Below are 18,930 nucleotides of genomic sequence, written 5' to 3'. Positions count from 1 at the left end.
CTGTCTATTTAAGTATTTTGTGGGGCTGAGTCCTCGATTGTTTTGAGAACAAGTCCGTTGCAGCTGTTTGTATGAGTATAAAGGGTTAAACAACAAAGCAGAAATACATCTTCATGCTTTTGCTTAAAAATAAAAGGTCTGGATTTCAGAAGGAGCTGTAAAGCTTTCAGCAAGAATCAGGCGAACACTACAGTAAAATGAAAAGCTGCAATGTGAAGAGTGTATGATGTGAGATGCCAGCTCAGCGCTTTCAGGAGTCGTGTACAGATCACGTTGCTCTAGGAGAGGAGACCACCCTTGGAATTGCAGTGAACTGTAGCAGTGACCGGCTGCTTTGCAATGTGAAGAAGTTATATAGGCTGATACCCCCCCACACAGTTATGTCACCCAGTGGTAGCCTCTCTTAACAGTTCTTCACTCTGGGGAAAACAGATGTTACTTACAAGTACTTCTGTAGGGGTGGGAAAATCGCCTTACTATGCAGATCCCAGCTGCACAATGAAAGCAGAAGAGTAAGAGTGTTCATGCAATAAAGGTTCTTTACTGAGGGTGTTTGTTTTTTCTCCTCTTTGTATAGGTTCAACATGGGAGAAAACATTACGGCAGATTGGTTTTGAAAGGTAAGCCATAAATTTGTTTCCTTACCAGTGCAAAAAGAAAAGGAAGAAAAACTGCATGGGCAAGTTTGCAGAATTATTTATTTTAGCTGATCAAACATACCCATGACCTCAAATTTAGAGAGGAAGTTATGCAGTGTCATGCACATACATGTTCAGCTTTTCCTTTTATGTCCTCTTCTCTTTCCCCGGTCGATCTGAAGCAACTTACTCACTGTATGAACTTGGCTCATAATGTTTTTTGCTGGCGACTATATAGCATGCTAATATTGAAAAAGGTGACACACTATTTGGGCAGAAGTCTCACTTATGAATGAAAATCTTGCTGTCGCTCATATTATTTTTTCCATGAAACTTCTAACCTGTGACATATTAGTTGACAAAAGTAAATGAAGTTGAAAGAGGACCAAACCTGGCAGAGAGCTATTTAGCATCAGAGGAAAATTTGGAATTCAGCATTCCTCAAGTGCAAGAACTTCTTGCAGCCAAACTTAACCACAAGGTCATCATACCAGAAACATATGTCTCTCTTGGAAATTAAACTAGGCCAGGCCCGGTAAAGAGTGATCTGGTGTTGAGGTTCAAATGCTCAATCCCATGCTTACTCTTCTACAAATGGTAAGTAGAAGAATCCGCTCTCCACTTGAATAAGGTTTTGCTGTTTTCTCTTTAATAGAGTGGTTTGCAGTTGTACACCAGTGTGCTTGGGTCGCTGTTGACTGCGCAAGAAGAGATTTCTCTTCTTCACATTGCATGAGTGCATACTGTGCATACTGCCTGGGGCATTTCGGCAAACCCTACAGACAGGCAGGCCTTTCTGAAGTCAATAAATAGCCATACCAATCATATGAAACAGAAAACTAATTACTTGCTTCCTTTCTCACAAACAGAAAGAAAGCTGCATTTTTCTTCTTACCTTTACCTTGCATAAAGTTTTTGTTACAACAAAACTTCAGTTTTTATTACAACGAGACTGATGCTTAAGTTTCATTACCCTAACTGCTACCTGTAATTAAGATTCTCAGATCTTGGCAGCAATACATGAAAAGTATGTATTTTCCTTTTATAGAAGGAGTCTGCTTAACTAACACCACTTGAAGAAATAAATTTCTAAATACTTGACTTTCTCTGATCTCCACCCAGAAATGTGCCACCTGGCAGGAAGGAGTAAGGCTATCTCTAAATAGCTTTCAGGTCTTCAGGGATTGTACCACATACTCGTGGGCTCTGAAAGGTGGTCATCCATCTCTCTATAAGAACATCTGTTTGAAGTGTCTAAGGAGATGCTGGTGTCCTAATGATTAGTAACTCTCTGTCTTCACAAAGTGATTTTGAAAGCATCTATGTTATGATCCTGAGTGAGTATACACAGGGTCTGCCTGATTTACTTGTTCAGCTAAATATATTAATTTCCGTGTTAGACATTACATTTGCCAAAATTGAAGGACAGTGCGCTTTTCAACATAGTAGACATGGAAGTGCATAGAAAGATTATGTTTTATTGCTGTTATCACAGTCATAAATATTACTGTAAATGTGGGTACATATTATTTTGATTCTTCAAAGGAAACATAGAAAAGCAAATCATTTTTGAATGTGACAAAGATCTGTCTTGGTGAAATTTAGCTTTTCACCGGTACAGATTTATCTTTGTAGCTTTACAGGCTTGGGTTAGTTTAAAAGTAAAATCTTACAGAACAATAAAACCACTTTTCCTCCACCAAAAAATATAGAGAGGACAAATTCATTTCTATTGTAAATCTCTTGATACCAGTAGAGCCATTCCTGTAAAAAGTTTGGCTGAACATTTTTAAACAGAAAAAAAAAAAAGCACCATTTTGTTTCCATGTATTTTTATCACAACTTGAAAATCCAGACTGATATGGAATACTTAGCATTTTGTAACTGTGCAGAAAAGACCTAGGAAACGTGGGCATTTTCATTTCACAGCTTCCCAGCAGTCAGAAAAATTTAAGACTTCAATCAGATCAATAAATAAAAGTATGTCTCTCCTACTGCTCCATAAGCTTAAAAATGCCCCAGTAACATAGGCAACCTGAGTAGAAAATGACAGTCTTTCAAAGTGCAAATATTTAATAACCCTGGATGACTTTCTGATCAAAATTAATTTAAAAATGTTTCTGTCTCAAATTTTCAATATTAGCAATTTTTGCAAGTTTTTTTTTACAATTACTTTCACAAACATAAAGTGAAATATACTGCTTAACCTGTAGTTTCTGTTAAACCTGTATGTAGATAGCATAAGGCACAGTATTAATTGATTTAAAGGAAAATTGTGATTCTGTTTTGTTACAGCATCAGGGTAGCGGCCATGGTTCATAAACATTTACAACTTGAGAAGACACAGTGCTTAATCAAGAATCAGACTAGAAATACCTTAACGGTGACACTTTACTGGTTGTTACGTATTTAGAGATAGTGTTTTTAACAGCACTGCCAAAAAAGTTGGATGTTAGTGGAAATTACACACTCTCAGTTGCTAAGTTTAGTATCATTGAGGGGTTCTTTTTACTAAGTTGTGCTTTTTTCTCAAGTTACATCCAATTTGATTTCTCGATGAGCATTTCATTCAGCATGATATCATACATGTCTACAATTAATTACTGACTTTTTCATCACCCCATTCTTCTTTGAAGATTATCTATTAACATCTGCTGGTGCTGTTTGTCTCCATCAGAATGGAAAAAAAGTAGTTTTGAGGAGTGATAGAATGAGTTGATACCTTGGGTCTATAGTTTGAAGCTGCCAACGGAAAATGGAGCTGAGTTTATTAGAAATTCTATTTGTAGTGTATTAGCAAGCAATTTCCAACTTGTGAGATGTTTCAAAACAACAAGGAGAACCCACAATACCTCTGTATGTGCAATGTATGTACCACATGAAGCATGGAGAATTCTTAGTAGACTGAATTACAGCTGAGAAGCCTGCCTGAGAGGAGGCAAATATGTAGAAGAAATTACTGTGCAGATCTCATTATTGCCATTCTAGTTTGAAGAGAAGAAAGGTTTCAGATGGCACTTCTACATCCTGAGAGACTGATTGTCAGCCTGGAGTAACTTTATTGAAGCAGCACATTAATTAGCACAGATGGGGTGAAGATCTGAATGTACTTGGCTTGCCATAAGCATAGAAGCAAATGTGTTCTCATATCAGCTTTTTCAGAGAACAGGCAAAGAGAAAACAAGAAAAATAAAGTCCGTTAGCAGGTAGAACAATTAAGATTTGGGGGTTTTTTAATAATAATATTCATTTTCTTACCTGCATTTTTAACACAAGCTCTTGCATGACGTGAATATGCCAGCACTGACAAGTTGGTTGACTAAAAGATCCATGAGTAACATATATATGAAGTCCAGTGTTAACTCCTTTATAGCTATATTTGCTTATTATCATATTGTATGTGATTGCTTAGGATCAATATTTCTTATGCCTTACGGAATAATTTCCAAAGTATCAAAGGGTTTGCTATTTGTAATACTTTGATGCAGGAAGTGCACTTAACTTGCAGTCACAGAAGTCGAAATCCCAGGTCTGCAGATCTCTCAAACCTGAGAGGTTATTCTGGGGGTGTATCACTATGTGCTTGCCTTAGTCTTACTCTCTTCACTCGTCATTCCTTTACGGCCACCAGTAGAGACAGGACAGTGGGCTACATCTATGTTAGGTCTGATCCCGTACAGCCGTTCTCGTATTCTGTATATCAACACTAAGAAAAGAAGCAGCAGCAGCACGTTTTGCTATTTAGAAACATACTCTCTGCAAGCAGGTGACTTAGGCACACCCAAGTCATCTGTGAAATATCAATAGCATTTAAATGTGTTGTTTGAGCAGGGACGTTCTTATTCAGGAGGGAGCAAGATTTTTAGATACACAAAAGGAAAGCCATTCATAGTAATGTCCTAAGGAGGAGTATGGCTTTGCTTAAAAACTGTAAAATTCATATAAAATGTTCCTCTTAACAGGCTATTTTAGCGTGGATTGAGGGATAGGAGATGGGGACGCTCAGTTTACATTGCAGAAAATTAAGCCCAGATAATATACAGGTTATGTCATCACTGCTTTGTGGTTATGTGATGTTTATTCTGCAATAGTGGAGTGTTTACATTGCTGTTGTCTTCATATCCTGAAAAAGATAGAGGCACCAAGAGATCTGACTGTGAGGCTTTTATGTAAGCATTACTTGTGAGCTGAAGATGCTGCTTTTCAGTGTGAGAGAAATTAAAAATGCTGGAGCTTGAGTAAAGTAGGTTTATATCCAGGAAATGACTGGAGTTAAGAGCTTTTCAATTAAATGGAGTATATGTGGGTTTGATAGATTTAAATGAAGCTCTTTATGTTATTGATTGTTTTCTGAGACATTACAAATAAGCTAATTGTAACATACTATAGTAGTCATCATCTTTGTCCAAGATGATCTTGACTGCAGTCTCTGACTGCATTTTCTGCAGACCATTTTGGAGAAATTTGGAGAATTATGAAAAATGTTAGCTTATATTATGCTGTTCTACAAGAAACATGGTTCAAAATGCTGAGCATGTGTGATACCTGCATGCCAAGCAAACTGTCATCTTACATGGTTTCTTCAATAATCTTTAATAAGCCAAAGCGAATAGATCTGTGGATAAATAGGATGACTAGTTTTGCCACTGTTAACCTGTGGATTATTGTTCATTATTGGTGCGTGTTTAGATGATACCCACATATTAATGAAAATGTCTGGAAGGCAGTCAGCTCTGTTCTACTTTGTTCCAAATGTGACTAAAGATGTGTTTCAGAAGGCCTTGTTCATCTCACTGGCTTCAGATTTTCTCAGTCACACGCAGGACCCAGTGGAAATGGCTCACTCGGACTCAGGCGAAACAGTTATAGGCGAACAATTTACAGTGACTGGGTTTGTTTCCTGGCTACTCTGGCAATTAAAAAGAGAGCTTAATGCACAAAGCCTGTTAAAATTCAAAAGCGAAGAGATCAGGTCAGTCATTGAGCTGGTCTTCTCCTGTAACGCAGTCCCTGGGGTCTTTCCAGCTCATGGCTGGGGTGAAGCTTGCGGCGCAGAGCCTGGAAAGAGCCACGGCCAGTGTTGGGGAAACTGCCGCTTCCACACTGCGGAAAATGAAAACCAAAAGGACGTTTTGAAAAATGTAAATTTCTCTAATTTGAGCTACCGGATGATGGAGTTTATGGCCTTGTCTAGTAGATTCAGTAGTGATTACACAAATGTCTTCTGTTGTTATATATTTGTTGACCTAGAAATGATCTAATAATTTTAAAACTTTAAATGAATGGCATTTGGCCTCTGTCCTGGTTTCTTAATTGTCCGGCAGGGTTTCCAGACTTCCAGTCTTCCTCTTACTACTCTTCTCTGAGTTTCTAATGTGTCTAGTAACTACTCAGCTACTAACAATGCATCTATTCCCATTTTACATTTGTTCCCGTGGTGTTTCTCTTATGTGTGTAATGCTTTACATTACGGTTCCACAAAAGAGACTTAAGAATGATTTAATAACTGTTATTGTATGTTAAGTAAATACCAACTGTTTTAAAAAATATATATTTGAAGAATAACAGATGTGTGGTTATTACACTTTTGGCAACATTCAATAAGTATGTTTTTCATAATAAATAGCTGTTTCAGTGACACAGAGAAAGGAACTTTGGAACACCAATTTCTTAGTAAAATGTAATTATCTGTATAAAACCCTGAGTTTTCCATATTGAAGATACAACTTTGGTTGATAGCTTCAAACTGATTCTGAAATGATTGTTAATTTTGTGGTAAGCAAGAATTTCTCATTAATTTGAAGTTACATGTTTATATATGTGACTCTCACTCTACATAATCCTAATATGAGACATCTGCACCATTTGTAGAGCAGCAACATCTATGTAGAAAGTGCGACACGCAGCATCCCAGATTTGGCTAAATTGATGCTGAGGGTGATAGACAGTGAAAGCTGCTTATGTTAGTAAAGTGTACTGTGTATTGACTTGTGGACTTGTTAGGCTTTTTTTAAATCCTTTTACTATTTCTGAAGAGTAAAATGGTGGTTGGGAATTGGTAGCTGTCACACCTCAAGGAAAGGAAAGGGACAGGAGGGAGGAGCAGGGAAGGGAATAATATTGTCAAGGAAAGAGGAAAAGGCCAAAAGTTTGCTATGTCAGAGCTAGACCCTGGATAAGAAGATGGGCTCCTATATATATTCCAGATTTTCTATGTATTTCAGTAACTCCTTCAACTGCTCTTGTAATCACAAGGTGTTGAGGAGGACAGTCTGCATTGTTTCTGTCTGAAGCAAAATAAACTCAACAGTCCACATGCCACAGGTAGGGAGACACAGCTTTTCTGGTAGACTCCAGGAGCAAGTTAGCTGTCATCGCTAGAGATGCGTTTTTGTTCCTACGTTGGCCTCTGAGAGTAGACGGATGTCTGCTTTTGCAGCTGCTCCACACATGCCCCTGCTCAGTCTAGCCAAAAATATCGTGTATATCTTCCCTACCCCTTGCAGAGACTGAGAACTCAATTTCCGAAACCACTCGTGACGTGCGGTGAGCGCTGGAATCCAAATGCATCAGAGGCACTTCCCAAGCCCCTCCTTCCAGGTCTCAGTTGCTAATTACGAGCCTACTGGTGATCTGTTTTCTCTCGTTCCCCCATGCTTAGATTGCTTGTAACTTGCTGGGATATTTGATTGGTGCTTGGCCAGAGTTTCTCTGGGTGACATGTAAAGAATAAACAGAAAGAAGAGAATACCACTGGATTCTATAAATATTTATTATGCACAATTCTGGCTTGGAAATCCAAGTACCATATGGTTTTCTATAGTGACATCCCCCACTCCTCTTCAGTGATTTAGTAAAAAAAAAAAAAAAAAAATGTATATATATATATTTGAAATAAAAGGTCTTATCCTGATAGTATGTTCCATAATTTCAAGCCCTTTCCTCACATACAGCTGAATCCTATAGCCCTTTCTTGGGCAGGGCTCCCATTGACATCATTTTGGGAGCATTGCCTCAGCCAGGGGCTGCAAGAGACTGCAGGGTCTGATCTTTGAGAGGTTATTTTAAAAGAAACAGTGCAGTCTGAATGTGTTGTGCAAATATTGAATAATTTGAGTCTGGGAAAACAAGGAGAAATAGGTGCAGTGATGCAGAGGAACATGGGGAAAGCCCTGCCAGGTACCACTTTCATAATTTTGGAAAAAATAGCCATAGTAACCTATATGACTGCTTTGGTCTTATGTCCCACAAAGCACTTAAGCAAGCACTTAAGTTTTCAGCACCCAGGCGCACCCCCTGACTTCAGTAGTATTCTCTTTTACAGCGTACCATCCTTTAATTGCTTCCTATCAGAGAAATTAGGTTAATTGATGTTGTGTTTATACTTACTATTCCTGTCCCCACTCAGGCCTCACATTTGACAAGGGTCAGCTTACAGCCTTCCTCAGCATTCTTGGCACATCTTTGTCTTAATATATGACGCCCGTTGTACTTTTGTATGAGTTAATGAATGTGACTTTATTCTGCAGTGATTACAATTGCGTATGTTCTTTGAATAATATGGCAGCTAAATGTAATGTAGGGAGCTGAGGAGACGCAGCCAATCCCCCGCCTTCCCTTGGGAGGCTGTGAATAGACGAGCAGTTTATTGCTTATAACAGAATTGTTGTCTTCCAGGTGATATCTCAGTTCAGCTGGTTCTCTGTCTGGCTGTTACCTAACTGCTAGGCGGGGATCTGGAGGCGGAGGACCACACCAGAAGGGCTTATAGAATCATAGACTCACAGAAAGGTTTGGGTTGGAAGAGGCCTCAAAGATCATCCAGTTCCAAGCCCCCTGCCATGGGCAGGGACACCCTCCACTAGACCAGGTTGCCCAAAGCCTCATGTCCTTCCAGCTGCAATGCTGCTCTTCTCTTCCCAAGGGGTGATGGACGGCGAGTGAGGGGGGCTTCCCACGCCTGTGCACTTGTCTTCTGTGGAAGGGCAGCACAGGGCCCTGAGTCCTGGGAAGACAGGGGGGCTGAGGTTGCTTTAATTTGATTTTCAAAGCTTCCATCATTTTGCTACTTCGTGGTGGCCGGGTCTCTGGAATTTGTGCATGTGTGTGCTGAAGTATTCGTGTTGTTTATAGTGTGGGAAATGGAAAAGAAATGTGTTTTCAGTTTCATTTGATATATACTGCATGCCTGAGGTTCTATCTTAAATTGAGTTTTCTTCGCTGCTCTGACAAAAAGTGAGACTTTGAAATAAAAGTCTGAGTTACAGAAAAAGCCAGAATAAAAATTGGATTATATTTGCAAAGAACAAAACATTTTTTAAAAAGATAGGAAGAAAGCTGAAGGGTGGTTTTTTTCCCTAATACTGTGTCAGCTGAAATCTTTTATTTAAATTAAAGTATTAATCAGTATTAGATACTGAAATAGAAACACATTAAGTCTAGTTTTAAATGAGTTTAACTTTGTGGATTTTATTCCAATGTCCACTTTTATTCCAACATTGCTGAGAGCAGTGTGTAGTCAGTCCAGTGTGCTCAGGCACAAGATACCGTGAGCAAAGCTTTTTCTGGTTGCCTGTTAACAAACGATACCCTGTAGTGGACGTGCCGTAGTAGCCTGTGCAGTAACCTAATCCTGTTGCTCCCACTGAGAAGGAAATTTCAGGACAGCCGCCCTCGCCCCTACAGTGAGCGTAATCTGAAATGGGTTCACTCCCCTGCTTTGGACCCTTATCCCATTTACCGCTTGTATTTCATGGTGTCCTGAGAGCTGTGGCCTATGAAGAATTTCTGCTTTTAACTGCAGCCCTGGCCTGTATCCGTAAAGCCGAGCAGCCGTTCCCATTTCCGGGTGGTTTGGTAGTCGGCGTGGAAGGACCCTCTCCTTTAGGGGGGTTCCGTCTGTCCTAAAGCCACTCTTTTTGCTGCGTTTGGTTTCTTTTTTCCCCAGTAGGGAAGTTTGTACCAGCACTTTCTGTGTTGGGCGAGCAAGCACCCTACTCTCCAGGGGCGAATAACAGCATCTCTCACCGTCAGCTGCCAAGACTCCTGCAATCTTCTGCTTATTCCAAGATATGGCTTCTGTTCTGTTATTTCCTTTACCAATGGTTTTAAATCATTTTAATGTACGTTTTAAAGTTAAGCTAACTTTTAAACTTAAGCTAGTTATAAGAAAAGCTGACTTTTGACAGATGTAATTTGCATAAGTTTTGCAAGGTACTATCCTACTTTTTCAAAAATAAACACATTTCTTCTTTAGAATCGTGTCAGAATGTTTTTAAATATATTGCTGGTGATGGTATTGTTGCCTTTGTGCTGCACACCTGTGAGATGGTAAAGAGAGATTCACCAAGTGAGACTTTTTATAGAATCTTTTCAGGACAGGGTCACCATGTGGCTTAAAAAAACTTAGAGTAGTAATTGCTTCATTGCTTACTAGATTTTCTCAAAGCTGTCCTTATTAAAAAAAGTGATATAATTATCTCTCATGAAATATGGAAACATTCACTAAAATAACTTCATTTGTTTTGAGCAGATTTAAGAGGTTTTCTAGGTTTTAATCCCCCATTTTTCTGTTTAAGCGTTATCTTAATGGTAACATAAACAATCTCTACCTAAAATAATTATAGTAATCATGGCTGTTCTCTAAAGTACATCACTATAATATGCCAAGAAAGGTATTTCCTCTGGATTGATTGCAGCTATTTTGACACCTTCTTTTTCAACATTGAAAGCAGCAATGTGAGTTTTCTGTCTGAACACACAGTCCTTAATTATATAAGCAACTCAGTGGACTTCAAGGGTGTGTCTCATGAGAGTAAACATGGAACCAAGGTGTAAATTGTTTGTTAGTGGCATAAATAAATAAACTAGATTTTAGAGAATATGATAAATTGTCTAGAATTTAGAGAATTCTAAATTCTCTAATTTAGAGGGAACTTCGAGATTAAAAATCCAAGATGGACATCACACCAGGTAGTCCAGAGGAGAATCACATTGTTTGTTATACAAGTACAGTTGTGTAATCATTGTGTTTTAATCCTCTGCATGGATATGCTGAAGGTCAAGAAGCCACTTACTCATGGGCAGCATGACAATCCTGTTCAGCCTCCTGTGCACCCACCAAAAGATCTGGTGTGCAAACATCCTGGAGGCAGAGCTTTTGCAAATAATGAGCCTTTTACTCGTGTGACATGTCTATGATAAATCTCAAGTTCAGCTGTGTGTAGAGGAGAAATGCGGAGGTTATTAATTACAAGATGGTTTGTGAATAGGCAGGTTCCTCCCCTTATTTATTTATTTATTAAGTTGGAGTTGTCAGGCTTTAGAGGTCAAACTGGATTTATCTCCAGATGTAATAGAGGACCAGCAATGTCAGTATACATTTGCCAGTGGTCCTTCTTCCTCACCAGAGACTCTGTCTTACAGACACTTGCAGTGATACCAGGACCGCCTAATCCTGGGCATATCATGGCCAATTTGCTGAATTTGGCAAAAGGGTTGTGAAAAATCTCTTTCCTTTAAAAAAAGGGGACTCTCGGATTCTAGGCACATTAAAAATCAAACAATTTAACATTCTGAACTGTTCAAAAGCATGAAAATATCTTTCAAGTGCCTGAGTCACTTTGGGAGTTTGGTTCGTAACTCAAGAATCCTTTCGACTCTTGAACATTTTCTCTGTAATCTTTTTGTTGCAAGTGCTGGGAACTTAGCTGAATCAACACCACGCTTCCGATTTTCCAAATGAAACTGGTGCCCAAATCTATTTCTACTGCAGTATTTCAAAAGCCAAAAATCCACTAATCTTTTTCCTTGGGTTTTTTTTTTTTTTTTTGGACAAAGAAGATTCACTTTTGCTGAAAATAGTCTTGCCTTAGTCGTATGCTTCCTAATGTGCCTGAGCCTAATAAAATAGCAATTTTACTTTATTTAGCATTCTTAATTTCATGCTTGCATACAGTTTTAAAGAGAAAATGCTAGTGGGGAGAAATCCAGGTGAAACTTCTTCTCTTGAGCTATACTGTAGTTGAGCATTCTAGAAACTTTATAGTTGCTGCTTTTTCTTAAACCACACCCTGGGGAGCTGACCTTTTACATGGCTTCACGTTATAGCTTTCGTACTTGTTTTATCTGTTGTTCTTTAAGAAAAGTCAACTTTGAAATATACTCCACTTGGAGAAGTTTTTCAAACAAACCTGAAACTTATTTATTTATCAGCATGGGTGAAGGTTGCTTACATACATCATGTTTCTCTAACAGTAAAGCAAAGGTGTATTTAGAAGCCAAGCCAAATACTTTTATAAAGTTACTTTCCACTGCTTCCAGCCCTGTGGATAGCTTTTGTGAAATGGAATAATTTAATAGCCCATGACAAAAGAGGGATTAATATGGTCTCATCCCATGCTTCCAGTCTTAAAAGTAGGTCTACCAGTGCAATTTGGATCAAAACAGAAACTCAAATTTTGCGCCGTAGGACTATAATTATAGCGCCTTTGTAATTCTACATGTTAAATTAAGGACAGACCTCACATACAGAAGTCAGTTTAGGCGTGGGAAGTGTTGGGTTTTTAGCATAGCAATATAAATCCATAATTTTGGGGCCAGTGAAAATTTTGATTTCCACACAGAATGTCAATGTCTCTAATTTCTGTAAAACTGGCCATTTATTTGTGGCCTTTTTGAAAAATGTGAATGTTTTCCAATATGCCTTTATTTTTCTTGTCTGTAAAGAGGTGTCTGGTACGAGAAAAACTCAGATGAAGATACCAAAGATATGTATGTTTCAGTATGTAATATCGTTTAGCAAAAACCAAAAAATAATTTTCCTTTTCCCTGCTACATGGATTACTTCTTTTGCAGATATAAAGACACACTCCCTGAAGCATTTTCTGCTATTGCCAAACCTAAAGCAATAAATAAATAGAAAGAATCGGATGCCAAAAATAATAATGAATAGCTTCAAAGTCAAATGATTTAAAATTTATGTTATTTTTTGCCGGTTTCTAACCTTTGAGCGTGAAGTTGCTTCACATTTCAAAGCTTTTCTTCATAGCTGTGAGGACTGAAAATGGATATGTGTATTCTTTGTAAGGAAAAGTTGGTGACTCTCACAGTCACACGGCTCCAGAAGGTGAAACCTGAGGGAAACATAGGATCCTCAGTAAAACCTTGGCAACTCTGAAGGTAATGTTTCAGCTGTGAAAGCCCCTTTTGCAGCAGTGATTGTGTAACTACATCTCAGTCTTAAAGGGGGAATGGTTTTAAGCTACCTCGTCTCTCTCCAGTACGCTAGCCCGATTTCTGCACTATGAGAATGAATTGAGCGGCTGTTAGATATCTGATTCTGTGAACTGCAGACAACCAAGCTGCCAGGGTGGAAATGGTAGTACAATTTTTTTATTTGTTCCATATTGCTGCAAACAGCAGCGTATCTGTTGTCTTCTGTGTCTGTCATCTCTTCTTCCCTCTCCTCCCACTGTCACTGCAATGTCATAAAATGTCTTTCTTCTGCTTCAGCATGTAAAAAACTACTTTGATTACTTTTTATTTATTTGCTGTCTTCCTGTAGCTTAAGTGTATGTGTGTGTTTGCCATCAGACTGCATCCCCCTGCTATGCGATGACATTGGCAAGTGATTGCACAACTGAAAGATTCATTGCTGTACCAGATGCAGTTGTGAATGAACAGTCAAATCAGCTGTAACTTTTAAATTAAAAACTTGTCAGCATAGAGAATAAAGCACATGAATGCAAAAACCAAGGATGAGAAGTCATACAGTGATATAAAAATAAAGCCTGATACAACTCAAAAGTGAAAGAATACATTTGTGGATTCTGTAATAGGATTCTTTCACCTTCATTTAATAATTGTGTTTCAGCTAAATTTTTTTTTTAAGTAAAAAACTGATTAGCTCTGTATCTAAAGCTTGTTCATCATGATACACTAGTTGCAACAGCCTCACTGTGCACAAGTCCCTTAATGTTTTTGAAGTGTGGTCAAATACTCGTCTTCTTGAGAGCTCTGGAAATGCTCAGAGTGACTAGAAAACTAAGAGAAATGAAATCAGGTACATGAAGCCCTTTTCTACATGCGAAAAAGAAAGTAGTTGAATGAACAGAAAATTCTAGTAGGATTTGTCTGTATTAAAAAGGAAGATTATTATTAAATGCTCTGGGCAAATGGTGAGCTAATGTGAAGGAGTAGTGTAAATGGGTAAGTAATTAATCAGAAAAAAATAGAGGAAATGAGTGAGGTTTCTTTTTTTCAGAAAATAACATTTGTGTTGAAAAATTAATCTAACTCTGGAAGAGAGCTCCATAGTATAGGGTTTTTTCCCATTTTTTTTACATGAGTAAATGTTCTGTACTGACTCTTCCAAGCAGCCAGTAAATATTCTTTTCCATATGCATACGATGAGAAAAATGGAGCAGAGGTTAACACCCCCGGTTCACTGGGGACTCATGTGGCCTCTGCACACTGTCAGAACGCAAAGGAATATATACTGTTATTGTGAAATCTGGATGAATTATGGGAACTTAGTGAGGAGCCAAGATTTCGCTTCATGGGCTACCATTCAGAGGAGAAAAAGACATGTGGGAGGAAAGAAGAGATGCAGGACTTGATGCTCACATCTGCTCTAGTTCAGTGCTGCTAGAAATCAGATCAGTCTGCCCCCATATTTCATTTCCTTCGGTAATCTTGACCAATAATTTATAATTGGTATCAGCTGATCATCTGGCGCTCTCTTTCTGTGGCAAAATGAGCGAGCAAAGAACTTTATCCTCCTACTCTTTACTGTCCAAGAGATGATAAAACTTTGAAAGACAAAGATCTCTATTAATTTTTAATGAAGTCTCTGAAACATATTCCTCGTCAATCTCTTTTCATTATTTCTGGTATGCCTTTAGAGACAGGAGACAGTGTCTTCAAGTCCCACTGCAGTTCTGTGTCACTTTTGACATGTGTCTCAGGCTGTATGACATGGTTCCTGCAATGGGAAACAGTCAGAGAGACTGGTGCCGTCAGGTGAAGTTGCTTAATGGTCCACTTACTCTAAATACTCATCTAAAAGTCTTAAGATCAAGACTGAACAAGTTGCATTGTGTGCAGCAGAGTAATGAAATCTGTGGATTCTCATGCTTTTGTGTTTCTGTTGTTGTTTATGTTCTCAGGTAACCCGCCCACTTGCATTCCTGGCATCATGTAGTAAGCCTTGGGTTTTTTTGGGAAACAGTGCCTTAGGAATCCATGTGAGCTGAGATACAGCTTTGTTAATTGCAGGCAGTGTCGTTGTGATTTTCTGCCTGGTGTATCAGCTTTCTTCAAGTCTCTATTCCAGATGGAGGTGCTTGGAGAGGACCTCTGGAGAGCAGATCCTGAGTCAGAAGTGACACACATGGTACCACAGCCCTTTGCAAAATCACGCTCGTAGACCAAACCCTCGGCACCAGCTGCTCCTTCAGTCCTGTCTCTGCTCTGGGACTTACTCTGGCAATGCTGATGTTTTTGCAGAAGTGACCGGTACAATTCCAGCAGAAGGAGTCAGGGAGACTTTTTGTGCCGTTCCCACTCCTCTCTCATTAGGAATGGTACAGGCTCTAACTTAGCAGCTTTTCGTGGAACGCGCTTCAGTTTTGTGCATGTTTGCAAAACATTGATTGCACATTCAGTTTAATGTGGAATATTAATAATATCACCATATGAGGACAGTTTTAATTCGTGAGCAGAAAGAGGGTGAGTCCTCTTGTTAGTATGTTCAGTGAGAAGTCTGAAACCAATAGGTCAAAGCTGGGTTATTTTTAAGGCAGACAGCATTGTAGTCTATGGCATGAAGATGACAATAAAATCAGTGCTTTCAGACAGAAGTAAGAGACTGTGGTGCACCTACTATTTCCCGCTGTATTCAGCATTGGTGTGGCCTCACCTTGAATATTGCATGCAGTTCTGGGCCCCACAATTCAAGAAGGTCCTTGAATGCTTCCAGAGGAGGGTAACAAAGCTGGTGCAAGGGCTGGAAGGCATGTTCTGTGAGGAGCAGCTAAGGACTTTGGGCTTGTCTAGTTTGGGGAAGAGGAGGCTGAGGGGTGACCTCATCGACCTCTACAGCTTCCTGAGGAGGGGAGGTGGAGAGGGAGGTGCTGAGCTCTTCTCCCTGCGATCCAGTGACAGGACACATGGGAATGGTTCAAAGCTGCACCAGGGGAGGTTTAGACTGGACATTGGGAACAATTTCTTTACTGAGAGGGTGGTTGAACGCTGGAACAGGCTTCCTAGAGAGGTGGTTGATGTCCCAAGCCTGTCAGTGTTTAAGAGACATTTTGACAATGCCCTTAATAATTTGCTTTAACTTTTAGTCAGCCCTGAACTGGTCAGGCAGTTGGACTAGGTGGTGGTTGTAGGTCCCTTCCAACTGAAATAGTTCTATTCTGTTGTGTTGTGTTCTGTTCTATTCTATTCTATTCTAGACTTAGATTTTCAGGAGAAGGACCTGTGGAAGGGGGTCATTCAATCTAGCAAATGTTAGCAGAGCACAGTACGCCTGTTTTCATCCTGATACTTCCCTGCCAGCCACCTCCACAAGAGTGTTCTCCTGGCTGTGTATTTATGACAGGAGAATTCCCAAATCCCACAGTGGCAGCTCTTAGTCTTTTTTATCCAACACCAGTGGTTAAAAAAACAAAAAAGACTTAATAATGCTCACAGGTGGGTGTTAGATAAAACCAGGGAGACAAATAAGAGATCAGGAGGTACAGGGATGTAAATCAAATAGGTAAATTTATTTCCTGCTAACAGCTGCAGCACATTTACAGTCAGCAACCCAATGCGGATAAATGGCAAATGAAACTTAAAGTTGAACAGGGATATTTTTAATAACTTAATGAGTAAATAATCCATTGCTACCACATTGAAACCAAAAGCTGTAGTTTTGCTGAAAACTGGATGGTTATTACTCTATGTCATATCTAACAACATGCTACAGTGGTCTAGGTACTTTGCAAAAAGAGCAACCTGTATGTCACCTGCAGACTAATACAGGCCCTGACAAGTAAAGGAGTATCGTGAAGTGGAGGGAAGGAAGTGATGACAGAGCAATCTCTCTAACTGAGGCTTCATGGTTACTAAGTGCTAGATTTTATACCCCAGATATGTTCTCCTTGCTAACTGCAAGTGAGAAGAAGTTTTCTCTGCACTCAGACAACTGTATAATTTCCATGGAGAGTTCTTGCGCCTCCGAAGCACGTGTCATTGTGTCGTGCTGATCTGATGGTCTGGGCTGCCTCAGCAGCGGCATAAAGTCCTCTCAGAAATCGTCACCATTCAGTAGGAATCTTATTTATCCAACTGTTTGGGTTAGGTTTGTAGGTTGCTCGTTTCCTGCCACCCCTTGTGCTTATTTTTTTTTCAGCTAAATTAATTTCGGCTAACTTTTCTCATGCCATTTAACCCAGGGATTCAAAGGAAACGAGCATCTGATAGAAGGTATTTTATGGCCTGCGTTGGTTGGGCACTTGAGTTGTGAGACTGTTGTCAGTGTTTTTCTTGGCACAGCCCAGCCTCCAGCAGCACAGTGGTAGCTGGGAGCAATGCGGTGGTAAACCCACCAGCAGCAGAATGTGAGCCAGTCTTTGTTTTAACCTGGAGAGCAATCAGCATTGCAATTAGTATCCAAAAACTCTCTAGGATGCATGCTTAACGGTTTGGCTTTGTGTTTTATTTTGCTTTTGTTGGTTTTTGTTCATGAATAAATCATGTGAGATCTCCAAATAGCAATTGGCACATGAAACACAAGGAAGCCTGTGGCCGGTGCAGTACTAACGTACCCTGTACCGGGTCCGACCAGCCTGCTGCAGCGTGCTGACAAAGGGTGCCCGGCTTGCAGGTAAACGCGGGAGCACTGGGCTTCAGCTCCTTTTTGCCCCATTTGGATCTGAGCAATCCTGTCCTTTCCAATGCTGAGCCAAGGTAAGAGACTCCCACGCTGGCCAAGCACTACCACAGTTGCCTCCCACACCTGCGAGAGGTCTTTGGTGGCCACACATCCCAGCCATTGAGCAGATAGCCTCAAGCAGTGCCGGGAACTAGCCCGCTCCCCTCCCACATGTACGTAGGGTGTTTGCCACCCAGGAATTGTATGGTGTGCTCCATTTACAGAAAATAAGAAGTGACATCTCGGGGCATTGGGACATTTAGTTTGCCACTGATTTCTACTGCTCTTCCTTTTTTACTTGATGCTGTAGAATCGAACAAAGTATGCCAAGGGTAAATCAGGATGTTTCTTTTGGCCACTTTTCACTGAAGTCATCTGAGGGGTGAGGGGAGATGTTGCACACATGCCCCTGATGGCTGGAGCGTGCTTCCCGCAATGCCCACATGCTTTTGCCTTTGAGCCCCTGGAAATTTCAGGCAGGTGACGATGGGGAAGGTTAGACGTTGCCTTCTGTCCTGTCCCGCTTGATGCTGCGAAGAGAAAGATGGACATGTCCAGAGCAGGCAGGGTAGACTGGGAGCTGTTTCATGTGGAGGAATTGAGGGTCTTGGTGAATGGTCCCATCCCTGCAAATCTGGCACTTGGATAGTTTTGAATTAGGAATGGGGCTGAGGGGTGGAAGGGTCCCCCATGCACTCACTGAAGCACAGTGGACGCTCCAGCTCAAACCGTGGCATTTCCTAGTGGCTGTGTGCCTTTCCTCTGTATTGAGGCTAATCTGGCTTTGTAAAATGACAGTAATTTACAATGTTGCTTGCTATAATTGCGGGAAATATTATCCCCTCCTCATCTGCAGCTGACTGGAAAATTTAGATGTGTCTTTTACTTTCTGTGATTATATTATATGCTGGCTTTAGAGTGAAATAAAAAGTAGTTTGAAATGATGATCTGTTCATGCTCCAGCCAGTGAAAGCTGCAGAGAGAGGGAGCAAACGTGTTTTGAAATAATCACTGAATGTCAGCTTGCTTCAGTCTTTTCAGCACTTTCTTTCGGTCAGGAATATTGTGGAACATATGGCTATCTGTATGCCTTTATGTAAACACTTTGCTGTCAGTCACCAAGTATTTATGAGCATTCTGGACAGACTTAACTGTGAAAGTTTTGCAGTGATCAGTGAATACTGAATTAGCGCTTTAGCCAAATCCCTCTACAATGTCTGCGTAAGTGAGAAGCAAGTGAGAAGTGCGTATACTCGCAGTGGACCAAAACGCACCTACGGCTGAGGTGTCCTCAGGTCTCTTCTGCTCATTTTGGCTCGGCCTCCATCCGGGATCACATTCCCATTTTGACCTGACATAGTGCGTGCT

The 18,930-nt window shown here is 40.1% G+C and overlaps 1 protein-coding gene across 5 annotated transcripts in view; it reads left to right on the top strand.

Annotated features, from left to right (window-relative positions):
* PIEZO2 (piezo type mechanosensitive ion channel component 2) overlaps positions 1-18,930 on the top strand; it is a 322,106-nt gene that overhangs the window by 156,647 nt on the left and 146,529 nt on the right. For all 5 annotated transcript variants that reach the window (XM_054817484.1, XM_054817479.1, XM_054817482.1 and 2 more), the window contains exon 4: positions 578-620. In XM_054817484.1, the coding sequence (XP_054673459.1) occupies positions 578-620 (43 nt within the window). The remainder of the gene's footprint in view (positions 1-577; positions 621-18,930) is intronic.

The sequence above is a fragment of the Grus americana genome, chromosome 2, assembly GCF_028858705.1.
Source record: "Grus americana isolate bGruAme1 chromosome 2, bGruAme1.mat, whole genome shotgun sequence".
Taxonomy (NCBI): domain Eukaryota; kingdom Metazoa; phylum Chordata; class Aves; order Gruiformes; family Gruidae; genus Grus; species Grus americana.
Note: the sequence above shows the minus strand (reverse complement) of the source record. Positions and strands in the feature narration are given on the sequence as shown.